The 24,377-nt window shown below is 35.0% G+C and overlaps 1 protein-coding gene across 2 annotated transcripts in view; it reads right to left on the bottom strand.

Moving 5' to 3' along the window:
• The window catches only part of NCAM2 (neural cell adhesion molecule 2), a 294,710-nt gene that overhangs the window by 43,305 nt on the left and 227,028 nt on the right, over positions 1–24,377 (bottom strand). For both annotated transcript variants that reach the window (XM_082045723.1, XM_082045724.1), the window contains exons 12-13: positions 22,963–23,136; positions 705–824 (exon numbers count right to left, since the gene is read on the bottom strand). In XM_082045723.1, the coding sequence (XP_081901849.1) occupies positions 705–824; positions 22,963–23,136 (294 nt within the window). The remainder of the gene's footprint in view (positions 1–704; positions 825–22,962; positions 23,137–24,377) is intronic.

The raw sequence follows: 24,377 nt of genomic DNA on the forward strand, positions 1-24,377 counted from the left end.
TAGTGATAGTTGATGATGTATTTTGGTATATCTGTTTGAGTACTGTACAGTGTCATCTGGTAGTTCCTTTATTTTTCTTCTCCCTTTGTGTTTAATTTATTTATTATTGTTTCTATTTGAAAGCAATTTGAGAATTACCATTAGCTCTTAATATTTAAATCTGAATTTCTTGCAAATAAAGGTTGCTTCAAATGTAGAATTGGCTTTGTAGCATTTATCATTTGCATGTAATCACAGTTAAAACAATTCTTATTTTTGCATAGTTTAAGATTTCTGTCTGAGGCTTGATAATTGCAAAACCTGTAGCATCATAGTTTGCTGAAGAAGTGTCTCCGGAAAGTGTCAATTCATTTCTCACAGTTGTTTATAAGATCCTGGATGTAAATGAGAAAAAGTTCTTAATCAAATATCTTTCATGGTTTATGCATTTGAATATAAACCAAAGATTTTTCTAAGTCTCAAAAATATAGATAATGGGATAAATTCTCCAATTTAAGTTCATTCATACTACTTGGTCTGCCTGAATAAGAGGAACAAAACATGATTTCTGAGAAACAACGTAAAGACTGATGTTATACACTGGGAAGTAGTGTAATAATATAAAACATTCACAGTGAATTATACTTGAAATTATCAGCTGATGTGTAGGTAACATGTTCTAATAATCATTTACATTTTCATTTAATAGCACAAGTATTACTCACGGACAGGTAAGGTCTGAAACACCTCGATTTTGCTATATTCTCCTTGCCCTTTTCCATTTACAGCAGCTACTTTGATTTCATATGTTGTATTTGGTTCCAAATTGCTGAGAACAACCATTGCTAAAGGAAAGAAAAAATATGGGAAAAAAAAAAATGATGAAGCAATAAATTAAAAAAAAAAAAAAGAGAGTCAGGCAGTTTCATAATTTGTTTGCTTCACTTGCAACTTAGAGTCCCATTTTCTAATAGCAGTGGTTCCAAGCTTAGCTTTGTTGTTGAGTACTAATAGTCCCGTTTTTCCTCTGCATGCAATAATTGTTGTGACTGAGCAAATTATGCTTCTGAAGGAATTTAATGTCAGTGTTACAGAATCCAGAGGCCAAAATTAAAGACATTGATGAGAATTGATATCTTGTGTTCAGATTATGAACACAGGAGACATGAATCTGGCAAAAAATTATGGAAGTTTCCTTTCTCCTAGCTAGCAACGGGCACCTGATGCTCATTCAAGCTACCTTCATACAGTTCATTACTTGTGATTTTTCCCTCATGGAGAGCAGTATCAACCATCTTTTGTCTACATTCCTGGATACAGTTAATGTGCACATTAGTGGTGAATTACTGGTGCTCTACTCTGCCAGTTCAACCGTGTGTTCGAGACCTAAAATGACAAGGTGTTATGATGACCAAAGGAAGAGTCCTGAGTTATCTACAAAGAACATGAGAGTGAATTAGGCATGTTTGTACATTTTTAAGAGGAGGGTATAGAAATGCATATTAAGTGATAACAACAACAACAACAACAAAAAAAAAGTACTTGGGAAGTAAATAGGTTAGAACTTAGGAGGTGCTTTCAGCAATCAAGACTGAATCCCTGGCAGCGATCTTTCATGCAGCCTGAACCTACCTCTATGATTCTACCTGGAGATGCTATTAGAAGCAGAAAACAAGAGGAAAATCTCACCAAAAAGAATATTGTACAGCACTGAGAATACCATTGCTGTAACGTATAGCAACAAATCTAGAAACAAAATCCAGGAAAGTATGTGGGATTCCAGGATCCTTCATGGGAATGCAGTATTACATATTACCATAGCACTGTATTTTACTAATAGCGATGTTAAATATGCACTTGATAACTTCTATTCACACAGAGTTCTTGGACCTTTAACCTGCCTTTACAAGAAAGCTTCCTTTTCTTGTTTCTATAGCAATTGCCAGCTTGCTGTTTGCAAGCTCTGCAATGAGCTCTCCAGATGTCAAATTCATATTGGGGAATAGATGTCAATTGGATGGACTCTATTTGAAGTACATCAGTGTTTGTCTTACCCAGAAAAGCAGAGGCTGTATTACCTTACAGAAGGATATAGAATCGTAATGTCTTGAGAAAGAGCCAGTAGTTCCTTCTCAGTTTCTAGAGACCATGGTTTTTTTCATGATAGAGCAGTATTTTAACAGTTGCTTTAGGCTTTCTTCTCAAGTTATATATTTAATGAAAGTATAATTATTTCTGACAGTACTCTTTGTTATCCTTTAGAATGCAGATTTATTAGAACTTCTATTTCTTTAGCTTCTGCAGCAGACAGAGGTTCCATTACATATGGAGCTAAAAGGATTTAATGAATTTTGGAAAAACGGTAACTTTTACATTTCACACTCTATATGAGCACTTTGCATGAATTTACCATTGAAACATGATAACTGCTTTCTTGTAAACAAAACAGTAGAATTGTGTGTCTTCCAGCACATTTTAGCTTTATGATTTTCATGAAATTTACAAATATCAAACTATAAAGTATAACCATGTCAATGAAAAAAAAAAAAAAAAAGTGCCAGCATGAGAATAAGAACAGAATTTGTAAAAGAGAAGGATTATGATATACAACATTCAGTTATGGTAAGATTGAATTAAAAACCTAAACCAAGCAGTAGCATTGTTTGACTTGTATTTCAGCCATGATTACTTTCCAAGGCTGAATAATTTCACTGAAAATAAACCTTAGGGCATATTCAAAATTAGTGTTACTGTAAATGTTTTAAAAATTTAAACAACATAAAAGCATAAATATGAGTCTACACTTAAAGAAACACGAATATGTTAACTACATAAAACCTAAGGATCCGATTCTATAAACACTTGAGTTACTCCTGGGGCTTATCTAAATGAATAGAATTACTTATATATGCAGTATTTAAATGATCAGTGTCTACTTTAGAAACTCCTGCATGGCAGTATGTGTTCAGATACAATGTCTCTTACAAATACATTTATGGAATTAACCCAACTAAATCTGATACCATACTATGTCCTCAAAAACTCAAAACACTTGGTATCAGTGAAGGTATGATGTGGCTATATTTTATACATAAGAAAAAAAATATAACTGTGTCCTTCTGTAAAACAAAGAAAAGAACCATTCTTGACCAGAATACTTTAAATACTCTGGTTGCAAAAGAATATTCAGAATAATTGAGTAAGATTAAGGAACAGTCCTGCAGTATATAACAAAAGTGCTTCACTGCTTCCTAAGTGTTTTACATTTTTGAAGTATGTTGAGAATGGAAAAGTATATTTAATAAGCTAGTTAATTTTTAAGGTACTTATCTGTCATTTAAGCATAAAATCAACCTATTCATCTTTCCATATACAAATGAAACTCAACTGACAGAGTCCATAGCTCATAGTGCTGACCACAACAGATATTTTGATTATAGCTTTCAATGACTGCAGAAGTAATTAGCTGTAAAATTTCAAACAATATTCTGAAAGAAATATAGGACTTTCACTCCTAGCTTATTAATGTGAAAAAATTGGTCCACTGCTATTGGCATATTCATCGGCATATATCAAGTCATAAATATACTGAAAGCTCCTTTATTTCTTTCAGAATATGATTTGACATTTTTTGTTTTTTTTCTACCTGTCCTAACTACCTGATTCTGTTTTTATAGTGTCTTCCTAATCACAGTATCTGCATGCTTTATCAGAAGAATTCAATTAGACTAATTGATTTTGCTGGGATTATTCCATAGTGACTGGTTACATTGAGAAGCACACTTCAAAGAACTACTCCAAAGGAGAAAAACTATAAGATTCTGTTGTGAACTTTGCAGGTATTGCTGGGCTCAGTTAACATGATGTACAAAAGCTCAGTCTTTCCCACTTGTGAGACAGACAGTGAGGCTTCAAATCACATTGTACCCTTGGAGGAGACTGTGACACAAGAAGTCACCAGTTACTTTGGTTTTGGCTTAATGTACTGTACAGAGAGTTTAAAAATATAAATATTTATTACAGTTTTTCAAGGAACATTTTCTTTTCATAAAATTTTGTACACAGAATCTAAAAAAGAAATGCAGCCAAAAAGAATTAAAACTTACTGCATAGCAAAATTCAGTTTAACCTGTTGTGTGACAAGAATCCTGAAGTTCAAGCAACATTAAAATAAATTCCTTATTTTTTATTATATGGAACCTTCTAATTTACTAACAAATCTAAAACATTCAATAATGAACACAGTACAGAAAAAAATACAAACAAGTATATACTAGATAGATAGACAAAAATGCAGAACTCCATACTATTTCTAATACAAAGTATAAGCATTTCAACTAGAAATTTAAATTTATTATTGCAGAATTTTAACTGCTATCTAGATGAACCACAGGAAAACAACATCCGACATTTGCTGTGAAAAATATTGTATCATAAATCTGAGTCAGTAAAACCAAAAATCTCCAGCTGCTTTTCAGGTTCAGGGGTAGGTTGTTTCTATAACCTTATTACAATAGAGTGAGAGGAGAAATGTCTGGCATATTAAATTGGCTTTCACCACAGTAAATCTACCTCAGAAATCTTCTAAGGGCTGTGATATATTACATATACCATCACCAAAGCAAGGAAGGTTAGGGGAGCTAATAGTGTGGTTACAAAACATTATTCCCAAAGTAGATCTTATGTGAGCTTAATTAACAGAAATATCAAGTCAATTCATTGTTCTCATTGGAGAGTTAGCTGTTACATAGAACAATGTTCTTCCAGTTACAAATGGAATTCCTTGAGGACGTTAGATCTAACTAAAGTATGATACAAATTTATTTTGAAACAGAGTATCTGAGATATATCATTGCTGAAACACCATTTGCACTCATATATATTTCAGATAGAGGTAGTAGTGCAAAATATCTGTCAAAGAAGCATTACAAATTTTAGGACTGACTTTATTTATTTATTTATTTCCCTCTAGTCTGAATCTCTATTCTTATGCAGACTGAATGCAGATTGAATACAGTGAAGGTTAATAAGTGGAGTGTTTTGATTTAGCAGAATTTTGCTGCACCTTTCATTCATTTTTTTACTGCTCTCAAGGAAGAACTGAGTCCCCTGGAAACGAATGAATCTCTTTCACAGGAAAAATGAATAGCAATTTTATGAAGCTTAAACAGGTTTCTCTTTGTGATGATGAATCATGCTCTTTTAAGGACAGAAGGAAAAGACACAGGAAGATAGCAATGAGGAACTTATGGTAGTAGGACATGTGAGGAGAACGGTGAGGAAACTATGGTAGCATAGGATTAAGATTCTGTACAATTATCTCACAGTTTTGTAGATGTCACACAATCCGAGGAACTTCTCCCAAAACCTCTGTCTGCCTGGGATGAGCAACATGGTTTTTTTTAATCTATTTATGCACAATAACAGGAAGAGTATAACATTCTCTTTCTAGCTGAGCCTTACAGAGTTAGCTCACAAAAGAGCTGACAAAGTGAAGTTAGAAATTGCCATGGAGGAGAAATTCAGGGAAAGAAAAAAGGATCTTGCTACACAATCAGCAAAATGTTTATTCATATGTAGAAACAGTCACACTATCTCAGTTCCATCTGTCTGCCTCGCCCAAATAACAATTAATTTCATAAATACTGATTCAAGCATCTGCCTATAATGTCAGAATTCAACTGACACGAATAAATGAACTTTAATACTGGCAGTATTTCAAGTTGCATATTATATGAAAAAAATAATGGTAGCAAAATCATTGGCATAGCTTTCATTAATATATATAGAGACAGAATCAAGCCTTAAGTCATTCCCTAAACTAAATACTCAGAAAAAAATGCAACTATTTTAAAAATCTGAGATAATGGCTCTGTCAGGAATTTCCATTATTCTTTGCAGTATAATGTATAATTATTGCATTATTCTGGAATAAAAGTCATAGTGGCTTAATTAGCAGTGAATAAAAAGATCACCTGTGAATAAAGATATATAGTGTGGTAGATCAGTTATAATTAATATAACATAATCTTCACTAACACGAATAATTCCCTTATAAAAATACCTTTCAGCAGTTGATATAAAAAATTGCACTTGGCAAAAACTGCTTTAATATTTTGTGTACACCCTTCAAAACATAATTATCCTGCTAAGCTCCTTTTCTCAATATATTTAATTTTCATTTTTATTGGGTAGGATTCTGAGATGTCAGGTATACAAACAAAACCAGAAGTAGCATTAGCACCCTACAGTCATTCAGGGGATTATCTTTGATACATATTTTTATTGAAATAAAACTAATAAGAAAATACTAAGTAATTTTGGTACAATTATAGTTATAAAATTTACAGTGCTTTAAATTAATGAAAATAAAGCAAGCAAGAGTGTAATCCAAAACCTCTGGGAAAAGAGTAAATTTTTGGATTGACAACAGTTTATAATATATTGAATCAGCATGAATCCAGAAGATGGGGTTTGTCATTTAACATACTCAGGATGAAACAATAAATAGGTTTTCTTTAGAATTTCATTTTCTAGTTTATTTATTTAAAAAGAAACCTTCATTCAACCTGTATTTATTCTAACTCACAGCATAGCACACAGTTTAGACAAAAAAAAAAAAAATCAAATCCTAGAAGAAACATTCCTAGAAGAAAAGCAATTTACTGAGATGGATCATTGTACAACTAAACTGTTCCCATATCCTTACACGAAACAGAGACATACTTGCATGAAGTGTATATCAAATAATTCATTTACACAAATTTGTGTTAAGAAAATGAAAAATTATTAATTGTATGTAACATTTTTTAGGCTATAGGCTTTGAAAATATACTTGTACTCCCATAAAAGCCTATATTATCATGATATCTTCTTTAAATTTCTATGTTGTATCTATTTGTCAACAACACTGAATATTTTATGAACAAATTCTGCTACTTGTACTGATTAGCCTCTTATTCTATCAAAAATCCTGTGCAACTAGGATCTAGCTGTTGTAGATTTTGGTTCTTATCAATAAAATTGAATTTATTTTTCAAACACACAGTTATTGCAAAGCCACTCTTAATCATCTTCGAAAGCTCTTGAAGAACAGGAGAAATGCCTGAGGACTGGAGGAAAGCCAATGTCACTCCAGTCTTCAAAAATGGCAAGAAAGACGACCAAAGAAAATGGAGGAAAAGAAGGTTATCAGTACTCAGCATGGGTTCGCCAAAGGGCAATCATTATTGACCAACCTGATAGCCTTCTATGATGGTATGACTGTCTGGGTGGACAAGGACAGAGCAGTGGACGTTGTCTACCTTGACTTTAGCAAGGCTTTCAACACCATCCCTCACAACATCTTCCTAGGCAAGTTCGGGAAGTGCGGACTAGATGAATGCACAGTGGGATGGATCATGAAGTGGCTGGATGGCAGAACTCAGAGGGTGGTGATCAACAGTGCAGCATCTGGTTGGAGGCCTGTAGTTAGTGGGGTTCCCCAGGGATCAGTATTAGGTTCAGCCTTGTTCAACCTGTTCATCAATGACCTGGATGAAGAGACTGAGTGCACTCTCAGCAAGTCTGATACCAAACTGGGAGGAAGGGCTGACATACCAAAAGGCTGTGCTGCCATTCAGCAAGACCTGGACAGGCTGAAGGACTGGGCAGAGAAGAACCTAATGACGTTCAACAAGGGCAAGGTGTAGGGTTCTACACCTGGGGAGCAACAGCCCCAGGTACCTGTACAGGTTAGGGTCTGACCTGCTGGAAAGCAGCACTGCAGAGAAGGACTTGGGAATTCTGGTCGACAATACGTCGACTATGAGTCAACAACGTGCCCTTGTGGCCAAGAAGGCCAATGGTATCCTGTGGTGCATTTAATTAGAGTGTGACCAGCAGGTCGAGGGAGGTTATTCTCTCCCCCTACTCTGGCCTGGTGAGGCCACATCTGGTGGACTGTGTCCAGTTCTGGGCTCCCCAGTTTAAGAAGGACAAAGAATTACTGGAGGGAATCCAATGCGGGCTATGAAGATGATTAGGATCCTAGAGCACCTTTCTTATGAAGAGAGCCTGAGAGAGCTGGGTCTGTTCAGCCTGGAGAAGAGAAGGCTGAGAGGGGATCTCATCGATGCTTATAAATATGTCAAGGTTGGGTGTCAAGAGGATGGGACCAGACTCCTTTCAGTGGTGCCCAATCATAGGATGAGGGACAACAGTCACAGACTGAAGCACAGGAGATTCCATCTGAATATAAGGAGAAACTTTCTTACCTTGAGAGTGACAGAGCATTGGAACAGGCTGCCCAGAGAGTTAACACAGCACTGCTTCTATTAAATTCTTTCTGCACTGTCCTTTTATGAATATCCTGTTTTGCTATTTTGATTACACTATATTTATGTAAACAAACATATTAGATGTTGATTTAGATTTCAGTAAGAAATATCTTACTTACAAAATAATATTTTTTGCAGCAGAGAGCAAAGCCAACATTTTTTTTTTATCATGCTAATGAGATATTCTTCTTTTCTTCAACTGTAATAACAGACATTAAAATATATAGATACTCAAAGCTTTACTGAGTATTGGGATGATATCTCTTTTGAAAAAACCTCTCACTTTCCTATGTCTTTCTCTGAATTTTTAGTTTTAAAATTTCCTATACTCCCTTTATGATGACCAAAGCCAACTGGTTCATAACAGATCTTTAAAAATGAAGTTAACTTCCATAAATGGTACTTGTATCTCTTACAGGTGAGGAAAATTGAGGAAAAAGAATAGGAAAGGCAGGAGAGAGAAGGGAGGCAAGGGGAAAAGAAGAGGAGAAAGAAAGAACTGACAATTAGAAACTTACTAGGTACTACCATATTAAAAGTTTGGGAGAGAGAATGCTTGAAACAGCCTCTATTCCCTGTAAGAAAATCTTGTTAAGCAAAACAAAGGCATATTTAATAAACTAATTCTTTATACAATTCAATAGGCTAAAATGGAAATACGTATTGAGCTGTAAAACCACACAATTTAAACACATTTCAAAAATAAATGCATTTTGAATAATGTAACCTTTAAAATGTCAAGTCTCCTCCAAATACTCATTGCCCTTCATTCTATCATTAAATAAATAATTATTTCAGAACTAGTTTTTAAGACTTGTTTTGTTTGTTTTTTTTTTTTTTACATAGGATTATAGGTGTTCTGAAACGTTAAAATTTATTTGATGATAAATTAAATAACTTTCATTGATGGCTAATCTTTTGTCATCCTAAAATTTAGAAGCATTAACTTAATTGAATCAAAATTATGAAAATTAATCTCAGAGACTGGTGAACTTTGGCTCAGTTCTCAGAAGAATTGATCACACTCTTGTAGTTAACACATGCAAGCCCAAGTCCCAGTTCTCTAATTCAATGTAAGGAAAAACAGCTGCAGAAGTAGAGACTGCAGAGTCCCATCTGGCTAACCCTACCCATTGATGTTCACCCACACAGGCTCCAAGAAAATGCCAAACAGAAACCCCAGTTAGTTCAAAGATAACTGTAGATCTTTGGGACAAGGGTGAAAGGGTCCTTCAGGTCAGGCTTAAAGGCTCACATAGGAGCAGATGCATGCAGCAGGCCAGCACACGCAAACAAAGCTGCATAGCTCATCGTCACTAGCATGGCAGATTGTCTACTTAAGCCATATTTGGAGCTGGGAGACTGAGGGAAGTTTATTGTCCTTCTCTAGTTAGTGCTGGTAGGGCCAAACCTGGGATTGTGTCCAGAAGGATAAAGAAACCAGACAGGGTCCAGCAGAGAGCTACCAAGAGAAGCCTAGGGCACATGAACACTAAACACATGCTGAGGTTTACTTAGTCTGATGAAAAGAATGCTGAGGGTTGATGGAACAGTCATCTACCAGTGGAGACAGAAACAATGGTGTGAGACTCTTCTCAGCAGTAGCAGATAGTATAATAAGGGCAACCATCACAAGCTGAAACTAGGCATGTTCAGACCAGATATCAGAAAAAAGTTATTCACTGGGAGAGAAACGAAGCATTGAAACAGGTGACACCAAGAGAAGAGGGTGATGAATACCAATCCTTGGAGGTTAAGACTGAGTTAAATAAAACGATGCCTGACCTGACCTAGGATTGGCACTAGTTCTGCTTTAAGCAGAAGTTTGGACCAGATAAACTCCAGATGTTCCTTCCAACCATTCTCTCCATGATCCTATACATTAAAGAGGAATACTACCTTGATTCTTGGAGCCCCATTTTCTCCTCTGCTATAAATCTACCTTACACTTCTTAATGCAAGGATTTTAAAGTCCACTGATCGAACAATCAGCTGCTTGAAAAGGACTACACTTAGAACTTTTATGAAACAATAAAACAGCACAGTAAAATCAATGGGCATTTGGACTGCTACCAGATATTTCCCCAATCATGCAAAAAGACAGTATTGTTCAAAATGCTTTCTAGAATATGACTAATGTTCTCAATATAGCAGTGTGAAGGTTCATTGTTAAATATTTATGTGACTGTAATTGCTGCAATGTTCATAGTACAACTTACACAAACCTCAGACTTATTGCTAAATATAAAATCTGATTAAGCCTTTCTATAAATCAAATTTATTTTCTGTGGACGTTAATTTTAAAATTCTCTCACAAGAAAAATTTCTAGGCCACTGATACACCTGAACTTCCATTGGCAATATAAGCACATAAAGACAATAGAATTAAGTCTTCTAATACTTTACTGAGTAAATATACTATACTACATTATGTAGTAAAGGAATACCTGTGTTAATCTCATTGCAGAAGGGCAATCGAGTCCCTTATTAAGCACTTTTACGCTGTTTGATTTGTCCATTTTTTTTTCTCTTTTTGAACACCTGTCAAGGCTAAAAGCAATGCTTACTAGGAGATGATCCAGAGAATAAATGAGGGCATTCTAAAGGGAACAGGGATTCCATTTACCAGGATACTGCAAAGAACACGCTGGTTAAATTTCAGCTAATGCCATTATGAATTCCATGGTTTATATCAAGGTCTGGAATCCACCCTGGATTGAAGGAAGGAGTGTAATTTGAGAGGGGATGCTGGGGGTTAGCTATGAGTGCATATCTTCCTTTCTTCTATGCCTGCTACAGTTACATCACTTGCTCTCATTCTTCAATTGTATAAATCAAACTGTATCCCATCACAGTTTACCTCATATATAGAATCACAGAATCATTTTGGTAGGAAGAGACCCTCAAGATCATTAACTACAACCATTAACCTAACTCTGGCTCTAAACCATGTCCCTAAGAACCTCATCTATACATTTTTTTAAACACCTCCAGGAATGATGACTCCACCATTTCCCTGGGTAGCCAGTTCCAGTGCTTTACAACCCTTTCCATGAAGAATTTTTTTCCTAATATTCAATCTGAACTTTCCCCGGTGCAACTTGAGGCCATTTTCTCTTGTCCTATCACTTGCTACTTGGGAGAAGAGACCAACACCCTCCATGCTACAACCTTCTTTTATGCCAGAAGCTAGAATCTCTTGCATGGCAGAAATAATTACTTTCATTTTTTTTCCTGCCTATTTTTCTGTTGCTCCTACAATGCAGATTCTGCTGTGAGCTAATACCCCAGTTGAAATTTGTAACATAAAATCAGAATTGAAAAGGGCTTCCTAAATTTAAAACTCTGTGAGTATTTGTTACTGAGAGATCTTGAGAAAAAAAGCAACATAGGCCTCATTTGAATTCATAGCAGACAAACCTTGTATCTTCTAAGTACAAAGACCACAACAGTTTCTTTGAAGCATCTGGAGTACATTAGGTCAAATGTGTATACACTAACTAATGGTGTAGTAAGTCCATATAGTTCTGAAGACCATATTAGTGTTTGAGAAAGGCAAGTATGGGAGACCTTGGTATGTATTCTTGCAATGCACTGACATTTGGTGGGTCTGTGAGCCATCCCATGTGGGTCAATATGGACTCCACACTTCTGCACCACCATCGTCACTGGCAAATGGGGCTTTTCAATCTGAGAGCCGAACTGTGCTGAGATGCACAGCTTTAGTTGGAGCTTGTCTCCATCTGACTGACTTCACAGAGTGAGCTGCAATCCTTTTTCAAAAGGCTGTGCAGACAAGTTTCTTCCAGTGTGATACAAATGCCACTTGAAACTGGTAAGACTGGGTAAGCTCCTGGTGACTGCTCTTAACAGAGCAGGATATAACTCAGATCTGAACTAATGACTTATCCTCAACTAATAACTCATTACTGGTGCAAAGGTCTTCATAAAACAAACAAACAAACAAACACACACATAGAAAATGCCTTCCAAGGGTAAGAAAATAATGACAGCAGTTTACTTCTGAAACCTGCACCTTTTTCTTATTGTTAGTCAAGATCTGCAGAGCTACAATAATATTTTTGTTCCTTTAAGACTTTGCAACAGATTCAAGACGTCTCATGCAATCCATGAGTTTTCTTATGGTGTTATGAAACTCCACTGTGTTAGAGACGTACAAATGAAAGATGACTTTTCTTAACCAGATGTACCTAAAATACCTACTTAATTACTCTTTAGTCATTACTACAAAAATATCAGTACTCTTACAAAACTCCAAGACAGATGTCAAGAATTCAAGAATTCTTAATGTTAAGACAAAGGAATATCTACAGAGCATAAAGGAATGAAATTTTATGCTTAGAGAAGTAGAGATTATTTTCTAGGCAAATTAATATTTTAGCAAGCCTTGCATCTCAGTTGAAATTGCTCTTTAAAATTTCAACACTTTTCAATTTTATTATAATTCTGTGTACTAACAGTAACAAACAGAACAACATGTATAAAACCTACCTCTTTTCTTGTTTTTACCTATATACAGGCAATTATGTACTAATGCATACCACTGAATTCAATATTAGAAATGGAATGCATTATTTTCTCTTTTCTAAACTACTTATTTTACTTGTTCAATTTTATGCTCCAAACAAGCCATTTAGTTTGAATGCCAACAAAAGTAGTCTCCTATGCACTTCTCTTGAATGGTATGTTATTACTGGGAAGATTTTTTAAACTGGAAGCTGTCATTAATACTAATTGTCCCATGATCAAGGTGTGTTGCTGCAGCTTTAGGAGCTACCTAGGAAGCAGGTTATGACACGGGAGTTCTGCTTTTCATTCCTCTAACCCATTACACCTTCAACTCTGGAGCATGTAAAGTATGAGAAAAACTCACTCTACTTGCTCTGTTACAAAATGCAGGAGGTGGCAAAACCTAAACCATCACAATTTGAGGTAAGAATAAAACAGTTCCTGGTGATTGCTATCATCAGGAGCCATCCTCTCAGTGTCAAGCAGAGAGGCTGAAATCCAATCTCAAATGTATCTTTTATGACATTCACTGCTGTGAAAAAGCAAAGACCTCAAGGCTGATGTGAATGATGATTTCAACAACAGTTCTTTTGCCTCTTACATGCAAAGATCATTTTTATTCGTAACTTCTTCCTTCCTCATCCCCATCCTGCTCCCACATACCAAACTTTATTTCTTGCCAATGGAGAAAGAAAAGAGAAAAAAGTTATAAAAAGGAGATTCATTTAATGATACTGTGAAATGTAATATGGATAGGGCTATGCTATCTCTCTGTTGCTCACTCTTGTATTATCTGGAAGAAGGAAAATTCCATTCATAACTACTCTGTCATTCAATGACCTTGAAAATACTTAAAGAAAACTCCATCCTCCAGGTACACTTTTCCGTTTCGTATTACAAAAGGCAGCAGAAGTTTATATATGCATAAATATTCCATAAATGTACTTTACCTTTTTGCAAGCAGATTGCCACTCTAAAATAAATGCAGATGAATACAATACAGATTTGAAAGGCAAATTTGCAGCTGCACCATGCATCTCATTTGTCAGTTATTCATATCCAATATTGCATTGCATCACTCTTGACTTAACAAGATTAACCCCATGAGGCAGATCAGTAACACCTTTACATCAGATCAGCATGTTTCCTGCAAATTTATTTGAGATTGGGCCATCACAAAAAGCCTGAAAAGGTCTAAATAGTGAGTAGCCAAGAGTTATTACAACAGAGAATGACCAGGTGAAATACATTTGCAATAACTGATTCTCCATTTAATTCTTTATTAATATTTACTACATACTTCTTGCAATCAGAGTATCTTGCATTTGTTTTCACAGATTTGCAAGTCTGTGTCTTTACAAAAAACCAAAACCTTGAACATAAGTCACATTTAGCTATGAGCTTTGACTGTTTGACTGAACACAGTTGCGAACACAGATTTACAAGCTATTGGAGAGTAGAGTAACCTCAGATATCGGCAGTGGTTATATCTGCATAACACTCCATTGCTTTTAGTTATGAACACATGCTGTGAAGCAAATTGCCTGGGTTCTCTTCTCATGTCATTTTGTTCACTTTTGAATGTGAAAAGTGCATTGCATTCAGGTTTGTATAAAAACCTGAAATATTTAAACCTAGCTTAGCTTTCCCTTTACACTTCTCACTTTCCAGTCTCTCTAATCCATCCATGTGATTTGGTTTAAGACTTTTATTTACAATCCAACCTTTCCATCCACATGAGACTTGTACAGCAAGGATTAAGCTGGATGGAGGCCAAGAATAGTATAGAGACAGAATTAGAAGGCTAAATGACTTTCTTACATGCACGTATACACACAAATTAATTTGGATAATAAGTGGTCTTTCCCTAGCACTTAGTAGTAATCTATATAGGTTGTAAATTGCATCCATTTTTTCACTTTTTATATTTTTTTAATTGTATGATGTTGCAAATTGTATCATGTCATTTTATTCCAGAAATTTAGATTTATTTAAATCAAGGACTTTTTATTTTTTATTTGTACTGCATCTTACATCATTATAGCTTAATACATGTGTGTATATATATATATATATGCAACTTCTGCATTCTTATAATTTCAAAGCTAGTTTAAGTTGAGAAAACTATTTTTGAATCAAGCTAAATATCCAGTTTCTTTTGAAAAAGAAACTCCACAAGTTTAGGCTTAGCTGTAATATCATAAGTATATTAACTAATATCAGGAAAGATCTAGGTGTTTTGTTTTGTTTTGTTTTTTATAATATTATCAATTACTGCCTATTGAAACAGACAATTTCTTCAATTAAACCACTAATTTGAGTCAATTTGGCAATGTGACAATGAATGTGACATTTTAAGATTCTCCATATAATGCATCAATTGTTGTGGTACTAGTTGAGTATAAAGTGACGACACATGTTTTTATCCTTGTTTTTACTGATATTAAACTGCCTGCCTAACAGTCTGCTAAACAGAGAACCAGATTCTAAAGCTGAATTCACAACTCAGAAACGTTTTCTAAATGACTTATGGACTCATTTAACATGTACAAAAATCTCTGAGACTTCAGGTACTTATAAATTTCTGGAGTAAATTCATTATATTCTAGAAATGCGGAAACACTACTCAGCAGTAGCAAGTGTCATTTCAGATCTGAATGTGATCACAATTCATGTCATAGAGAGTCAAATCTGATAGATATGCCAAGGAATTCAATGTCTCAAATATTACTAAAAATGTATTTTCTCACTGGAACAGGCTAATGAACACATTTTTCCTTCTGCTTTAGCAGCTTGCACTAGACATTAATGAACTCTGCCTTGAAGATTTTAAACTATTAAAATCATTTTGAATGCAGACTTAGCCTTACAAAATATTTGTTATTTATGTCTGTTTGGTTAACAAACAATGCATTCTCTTAAACTTTAAGATCGTTAAGAAAATTATTGAATTACACGGGGTTCATGTTTCTAAGAAATACATTTAAAAGTCTTCCCAGTTTAATGTTGAAGCCTTGTTACACTGGAGGAAGTGTTTTAGTAATCAATGCCTACTTTCATGCTTCGCTACAAAAGAAGTAGGAACTACAAACTTGCAACTCCCCCTCACCCTGGAAATCTAATAGACAGATTGGTTAGAATTCTCATGTACTATATCTTCATAGGTTTTTGCGGAGGTTGCAACTGCCTCATCCACTCCTAGCCACTTGAGCACCTGGATACCCAGGCAAACAGGGTATGATGGGGAGAAACAATTCCCATTATGCAAGTGCAGTGAGATGAAGCACTGAGGCACCCCCTCTGTGCTCTCAAAACTCTTGCTGAATGGGAAAAGAACCCCCTTCTGTCTGAGAAAGGCAACAACCATCAGTTGCTCCTGACAGCTGAACGCACCCATGGCTTTCCCCATATCTGGGTCATAGCTCAAAAGCTTAATGTCTGATGACTAGTAACTCTTAATCATCAGGTCATTAATAAAGTGATTTAAAATAATTCAGTAGAATTTGTTATAACCAAGACAGATACTTAATTAAAGATTTGATGATGGTAGGGTCACACTATACTTACAAGAGATAAATAAGTAATATTCACATGAACACATAAATAAATCTGGGGATGAAACACACGCATACAGTGTCATAAATCACATGCACACTAAATCACCCACACTAATGCACATTAATCCATGGATATGTGAATATATAGATGTGTAATATATGTGTAGATATACCTATCGCTAACATTTCTCTCTCGAGTTTAGTGAATTACTCACATTTAGTGCAGCATTCTCAGTGAGCACTTGTTGAATCTTGAGAAGTGTGCAGAGCCTCACAGACTCATCAGCAGATGGTTATCAAGTTTTCATGAATTCAGCTCTTCGAGCATCCCCGTCAGCGAGAGATACTGGTCACAGCCCACTGTGATCCGAGAGAGCTCAAAGGGTCTCACTTTAGGGTTGCGATTTATAAGGTTGCAAGATCATTGACTTTAGTCAGTAAATTTCCACTCTGGCCTCACGTAGGAAGAGGTGATTTCTGGTGCTTTCCACCATTTATCTATGTCCAGAACTTTTTATATCATATAGTTCCACATCATCCTGCTTGGGCTATGACCCAGGTATGAGGGGAGTCATGGGTGCATTCAGCTGTCAGGAGTGACTGATGGTTGCTACCTTTCTCAGGCAGAAAGGGGTCTTTTCCCATTCAGCAGGAGTTTCAAGAGCATGGAGGGGGTGCCTCAGTGCTTCACCTCACTGCACTTGCATAATGGGAATTGTTTCTCCCCAACATGGCCTGTTTACCTGGGTATCCAGGCTCTCAAGTGTCTGCGAGTAGATGGCAGCAGTTGCAACCACCACAAAAACCTACAATCTGTAGTACATGAGATTTCTAATAGATCCAGCTTTTAGATTTCCTCCCCATGACAATAACAAGGTACAGTAATTGCTATATTTTGGCATAAGAAGTAATATCTTTTTGCATAATGGTGTTTCTGAAATCTTAGTGAAAAACCATGCACTAAAAACTTCTAAAGTCTCCTGAAAGAATGACTGTTCATGTGTTGTCTATCAAAAAATCTTACTTAAAGACAGATAATGAAGTTCAGCATTTTTACCCAAAAACTTGAACTGCACAGACACACAAAAATAAAATCACCATTTCACTGCTTGGAATGTCATAAATATTATAAAAAGTAAAAGATAAATTGGAATGACCTTATTTTAAATTTACTGAATATTTTCTTACTAGAGGGATTATAATAAGACTTGCCTACATACATGCATGCTTTCTCACTAGTATAGCCAATTCAAAAGCAGAAAGTGTAACACAGAGATAGAAAACTTCAAGTTTTAATTACCTCAACACTACCATGTATATAACTTCCTCTAACTTTGAGGACACAAAGTAAAAGGAGTATCATTACAAGGCTTAACACACAGCAGAGCAGTTTAAAACCTTATCTTGGTTAACAGAAAACCCTTGTTCTACTATAACGTGCCTAAAAAAAGTTAAATGCACATGAAAAAATAGTGCAGACAGGAACTTGTTTTAAAAAAAAAAAAACTAATTTCACAAAAAAATAATGCAGATTTTTTCTTATGAAGTCTTTGCTGATAACTCAGAAACTGATCATTAAATGCTCTTTTTTTAATAAAATAAAATTTTATAAAATACAATTACACAGAAGATTGTGGTAAGATGATTTTTCCCAGCACAGGTATCTGTATGTACAGAGGAAAGCAAGGTAAATGCTCTGAACTGATTGTTATCCCCTTCTTAACGATGGATGGGCAACACCACACGCTCAGGTGCTTACCAGCTGTCTGGTTGAAAGGATACAAACTCTCTGGGGAGAAAGAACCTTGCCAACATTATCTGCATTTTTGTTACTTCATGATTAGTAGGCTTCTCTACACTACTGACAGGCTCAAAAATATCTGGGCCCTGAGGGCACTGTTAACCTGCCCACCTCCCCTTGGAACGCCAGGCCACATGAGCCATAATGTGAAACCATGGAGAGATGTGCAGCTAGCCTGCAACAAAACGATTTTCATATTCAGAAGAGCACTTAAGAAGTGCAGAAAGATCTGGCTACGATTTGCTCACTGATCTCTTGGTGAACTATGATAGTGTTGATTATGACTTTTAAATCCCTAAGTAGCCTGAAGTTGGTGTATCAGAAAGATTGCTTCACTTTTCGTGCTCTCCTTCAATAGCTGCAATCAGCACAGACTTTCAAATGAAATCTTCATTATAAAAGACAAAGAGCAGGGAACAGAGAAACAGATATTCTTGGCTACAGCTCCAAGAGTCTGGAATTTTCTCCTTAATTTAATCTGAAAACAGCTCAAACTAGTATAGTTTGAGACAAAAGCCACCTTTTGAGGGATTCTTTGAAGAAACCAGCAGCATTCTTTCTAGATGAAGAGAATTGCAGGGTCTTTGAATAGATTTGCACAGAATCCATTTCATACAGCTTAATTTTTTCTGATTAAAAATTATTTGCATGTATTGGATGATTTCATATATAAGAATGCCTAACAACTTTGATAAGTATCTATTGTATTTTTCATATGAATAAAAGCAGACAATTATAATCTTATTTATAGTAGGTTTTATCCATCGTTATTGGGTCATAAGAAAATTAATGACTTGTTAGCATAAGGAGCAATTCCTTTCAACAGCTTTTTGAAACATCTATTAATCATTTATTAGGACTTTATTTATAAGCTAACTTCTGAAGGCAGTTTTCCATGATGTTTGTTTCATTTAAAAATATAGTTTTCATTCATTTTATGAGTTCATGGCTGTTCTCTGTGACTGTATGAAGACAACTACACTACTCCTTATAGTCATAGTAGTGAGGGACCAGAGGACCCCGTTCAGCCTTGGCAGCCTCTGTATTGGAAGGCTAGCAGTCTTCCAGACACAACTTTCTCATGAATGTAAATTTTTCTGCCTCTTTCTTTTAAAAGATGGTCTTGGAATTTATTCATTACCTACATCGTGGCAAGAAAGGGGTGCAGTGTTGTATTATCACTCCTGACTTAAATCAGTTAGATAAAAACACATCCTGTAAAATTTCAGCACAGTTTATCACTGGCTGCTGGGAAAAAAAGTATGACTCATGTTTTATGTATGCATTGTTACTTGAGATGGGCAAGCAGATAACTGTCCCTGTGTAAACAGCATTTATATGTGAATCTTAGCCATAAACCTGTCTCTAAGATGAGAACAGATGAAAAAAGTGATTTTGTTTCCATTAAAGAATATTGACCAAGTATGCAAATTATGATGACCCAACCACAAATCATAATACAGAATACTGACTGGACTTGTCTAAACATCCTCCTCATGATGATGTTGAGGCATTGTAGGAAAGTGGTCCTTAGTTACCTAAGCACAATGAGAAACTTTCTGAAAAACATGTAATATTTTTTTTATAATTCAAAAGTCTTAAAAGTATCCTAAATGTCTCAAAAAGTCTAAAGACAGGAAGGAAGGGAGGAAGGAAGGAAGGAAGGAAGGAAGGGAGGAAGGGAAGAAGGGAGGAAGGGAGGAAGGGAGGGAGAAAGGGAGGAACGGAGGGAGGGAGGGAGGGAGGGAGGAAGGAAGGAAGGAAGGAAGGAAGGAAGGAAGGAAGGAAGGAAGGAAGGATCACTAAGAAAGCATCACTAAGAAAAGCTGCTTTAAAAATTATTTCAGAAACTGAAAATAGGGATGTAGGAGAGGATATCTCAATATTATCTTACTGCAACACTGTAAGTAGGCTAAAATATGAATGGAGACAGTTTCAAACAGGAATTTTAGAAAACTTCCTGAAACCCTCTGAAAGCTCAAGAAACAAGGAATAGCTATTTTTTTTCAAAATATTCTAGTTATGTCTAGCAGCATTTTCTTTTAAAAAAAAAGGACACTAACGTTTTTTGACACCTCCATCTGGGAAGACTTTTTCAGCTCTGGGTTGTTCAGTCTGTGCTTTGGTAACACATCTTGTTTTTCTGGTTTTGCCCTACAGTACCTCACAAACAGAACAAGTTTTAGCTCATTATAGAATATCTGCAAGAACATATGATAAATGCAACCAGGTCTCTTTTGATTTCCCTATCAACCTACATAGTGAAGCACCAACAAAATTTAGTTTAAAAAAAAAAAAAAAAAGCCTCCTGCTCAGCAAATGTTTTAAATTCTAAAGTAATTTTTGACTTCTAAAGTTGTCTAGAGATAAATTTAGAGAAATACAGGATATACAGTCTCAATCTTTCTATGCAGGGGTATACAAATATAGAAACATTTCACAGAACAGAATGAATTAATTATGGATCTAGAATTCGTTTTTAATCTTGCCCACTGTCCTCTCAGTAAAGTTTACCTTCCTGATATTTATCTATTTACTAAGTCTTTTTATTTGCAGATGAAGGTGACTCTTCAGGTTGTTTTCATATTTAGAAGCTTTTGTCATCACTTGGAATAGTCTCTGATAATACATGCTATTAAGAGGTACATTTAAGATGTCCAAAACCAGAGCAAACTATTTTGTTTTTTCAACAAAACCTCTTAGCATTACAGTTGGGGGACAACGAAATGAAAATGTATGCTGGAAAGAAGGTAAGCCCCCTGAAAACTTCCAAGCAAGAAAGAGAATAAACTGAGAAAAAGAAGGGAAATTGCACAAAAGGAGTATGTGGGGAAATAACGTGACAGCATGTAGGAACTAACAGAGGCTTTTTCTCAAAGAAGTGTGTATTCGGTTTTAGTAGGGATAACAGCAGAGATCTTAAATATTCACAATCTATTTCACAGTGATACTGTGTTCATAAGGACTGCAGGTATTTGTACCTGCCACTCTGTTTTCAGAATAACTTTCCGTATAATTCACACAGATATTATACTAAAACAATTCCAAGATAACTCATGTTGTACAGAAATCTCCAAAATGACCTGTATACAACTTCAAAATATGTAATGCTGAAAGAATTTTTCAAAATCAAAGTGTGAACTTTTGAAGAAGGTAGCTCTATAAAATTCCAATAAGAAGGGCCGGTCAAGTTCTATACCTTTCCTAATGTAATCAACTAATCTTTTCATAAACTTCATATTAATAGAAATAATGGCAAAGAAAGTTTTATGGGGAGTAAGGTAAACACACTGTTCTACAAAGTTAATGCTGAAGACTTTTGTTTTTGTTGTTCTGGCTTTACATTTGAATTAGGAATCTGTGTGACTGCGCTCTGTAGTCACTAGGTCTGTTCTCATCTGAGTACATTGCACCCTACTCAACAGATTAGCCACTTCAGGTTTTAGTATTTTGTATACTGTAGTTCTCATCATAGAAATTTATTGCCTATTCATTGAAAGTAGCTATGAGAAAAAAGTCTCAAACTTCATCTGAAACATAACATGAAAACAAGTGAACACATACACTAATGTCCGTTAATATGCATGACCTGCAGGTAGAGGAAACACATTGCATTCTTTAGATCTTCTAGTACTAAACAAAATACAAGCTATATTGGACTAAAATGAATAACATTATGATTTACAGTATTACTTTTATACACACAGTTACTGTGTTTGGTTAAGAAAAACAAAACATAAAAAGACATTATGTTTCTTTGAACATATGTTAACTATATGTTCACTGCATGCTTCTTTGAAATAATTCTGGTTTCTTTGAAATAACTCTGTAATTTGGAACATGTTCTGCTTAGTGCAGAATTTGTGTGTGTGGATATGGGATATGAAAGGGAAAGAGATAACACACATTAGATCATCTGCTACATTTTTTCTCCCATCACTGTGCTGATATCTGAAAAACCATTCACCTTCTGATGTATAAAACAGAAGACTGTTAGGGCTGCTTTAACTTGCACTACCTGTTAAAAATATCAAAGGGTAAATATGGATGCAAGGGATTACTGATCTGTTGAAGGTATTTTGTTAGCATTAGTCTGTATAAACATGCCACGTGAGAATGTAATTAAAGAACTCTTGCCTGTTTGAGCAGGCATGAACTCTTCTCTACCTTTAGAGTAGTACAAAGAAGTCATAGATCTGGCAAGGAACTGGCCCCATTTTAGCATCCCTACTAATAGAGTAGATAGATAATAAATGTAATATCTAACAAATTCATTTAATGTTTGTTGTACAATATAGATATGCTTTTGAAACAGACATCATTAATATTAACAGGTATGTAGAAAGGTTACTAAGTAGCTCAAAATCTGTATTTAATGCCAAGGATTAAATATAATGTAATAGCTTACTTAAACTTTATAAGTTAACTGCATATATAATATATGCTCTCAAACTGACTCCTCCATGATTTCTATTTTCTTTGAAACTTCTAGCTGCGAAAATACTTTTCATATCTACTTGAATGGCCAGTGAAAAAAGCAAAATAAGTGTAAATTTGTTCAGCAAACTTTTTTAAAACTAAAAAAGTAACAGTTGACTTGTACAAGATTACAGTAAGATTTCTAATTGGTGTAAAGAGATTTGACTTCATTAACTGAAGATACAGCTACTGGACTAAGACTAATGGAGAAACAAAGGATCAGTAACATATACTTGCATTCTTTTCTCTTGACATTCTTTTCAGTTAAAATACTTCCATTTATTTTTCGCGTACTTACTTTGAACTCCATGGGAGCGAACTATTTTCCAGGTTTCTGAGGCTATCTCTTTCACATCCACTTGGTAATGATGAATGGGCACACCTCCATGTGAATCTGGCTTATTGAATGAAACTTTGGCAGTGGTTTGCGACAACTCTAAAACTCGTACTCCATAAGGATTTGATGGCACATCTAAAAAAGTATAGATATCAATTAATAATCAGCAGCAACTAGATAGACTGAAACAGTTGATGATGTTCCTCAAAAAGTCTCCTTAGTATCTTGAAGAGACAAAAATTAATATTGAATATGATATAATTATGTTAGACAACTTAAGCTTTCTAGTACAGAGCTGTAAGAAAACCACATTTACTTTCTTGTATGCTAAAGCTATGCAAAAACATTTTCCATTTCTGCTTTTCTTTTTTAATATGATCTTTTATAATAGCTATTTTTGTGATAGGCAAATATAAGATGTTTACTGTATAATTTTGTAAAACTGAATAACAAACTTTAAATCAAATTTAACAAGAGCAACAGTTATGGCTAAATGGATCATTCAGAGTCTGAATTATTCTAAATGAGATTAAGATAAAAAACTGTAGAAATAATTTGGCCATTTTTATGAAACTCTGAAATACAGCTGAAAATATGAATCCTTTTTTTCTTCTTTTGAAAGACTGGTTTCCAAGCTACTAGCAAGGAATATTAATGGAAGGTTTCTATTATCTTTTCAGTTTAAGAAATAGAATAGATTGAAAGAAACATTTTCTCTCAAATAAAAAGGAAGTGCATATCTTTCAAAGTAGAAAAGAACTATGAAAATAAAGCAGGTGTCTGTAGATGTTGAGAAGCTAGACATGAAACAAAAGCAAAATATTAACCTTGGGTTCAGTACATCTTTAAAAGCAGAAATATTATGTTACTTTTACAATGTATGACTGAACTAACACATAGAACACAAAAGACTAACTCTTCTAGTTGTCATACGTTTTAAAGTGTTATAATTACAAAAAACTGTATGGAAAATACTAGGAAGAATTTTAGTTCTGTGGACAGAAGACCAGGGATTTGAAACACCATTAAAAGCTTCTCTTCTGATGCAGACAATTATTTGCATATCTGCTTACAGGGTTGACATTGCTTTTGTCTTCATTGTATTGAAGATATTTTTATAAGGACATGCAAGAATTTGAGCCAAAGCCTATCATTTTGTTAGTGGGTACTGAACAATTTACATAACGTGGTCTTTATTCAAGGGCTGTCAGACAGCTGGGAATAAAAAGAGAATCGATCTGAGCTTTACTGGTACACGAATGAAAATGAGCCAAAAATTCCTATGAAATATTAAAGAATGGGTTTAAGGACATATTCAGGCTCATGCCTTTTCTCAGGAAAAGGACACCTGCCAAAGCTGCTCTAAAGGGGCTGAT

The sequence above is a fragment of the Streptopelia decaocto genome (assembly GCF_964273445.1).
Source record: "Streptopelia decaocto genome assembly, chromosome: 1".
In the NCBI taxonomy this organism is placed as follows: Eukaryota; Metazoa; Chordata; class Aves; order Columbiformes; family Columbidae; genus Streptopelia; species Streptopelia decaocto.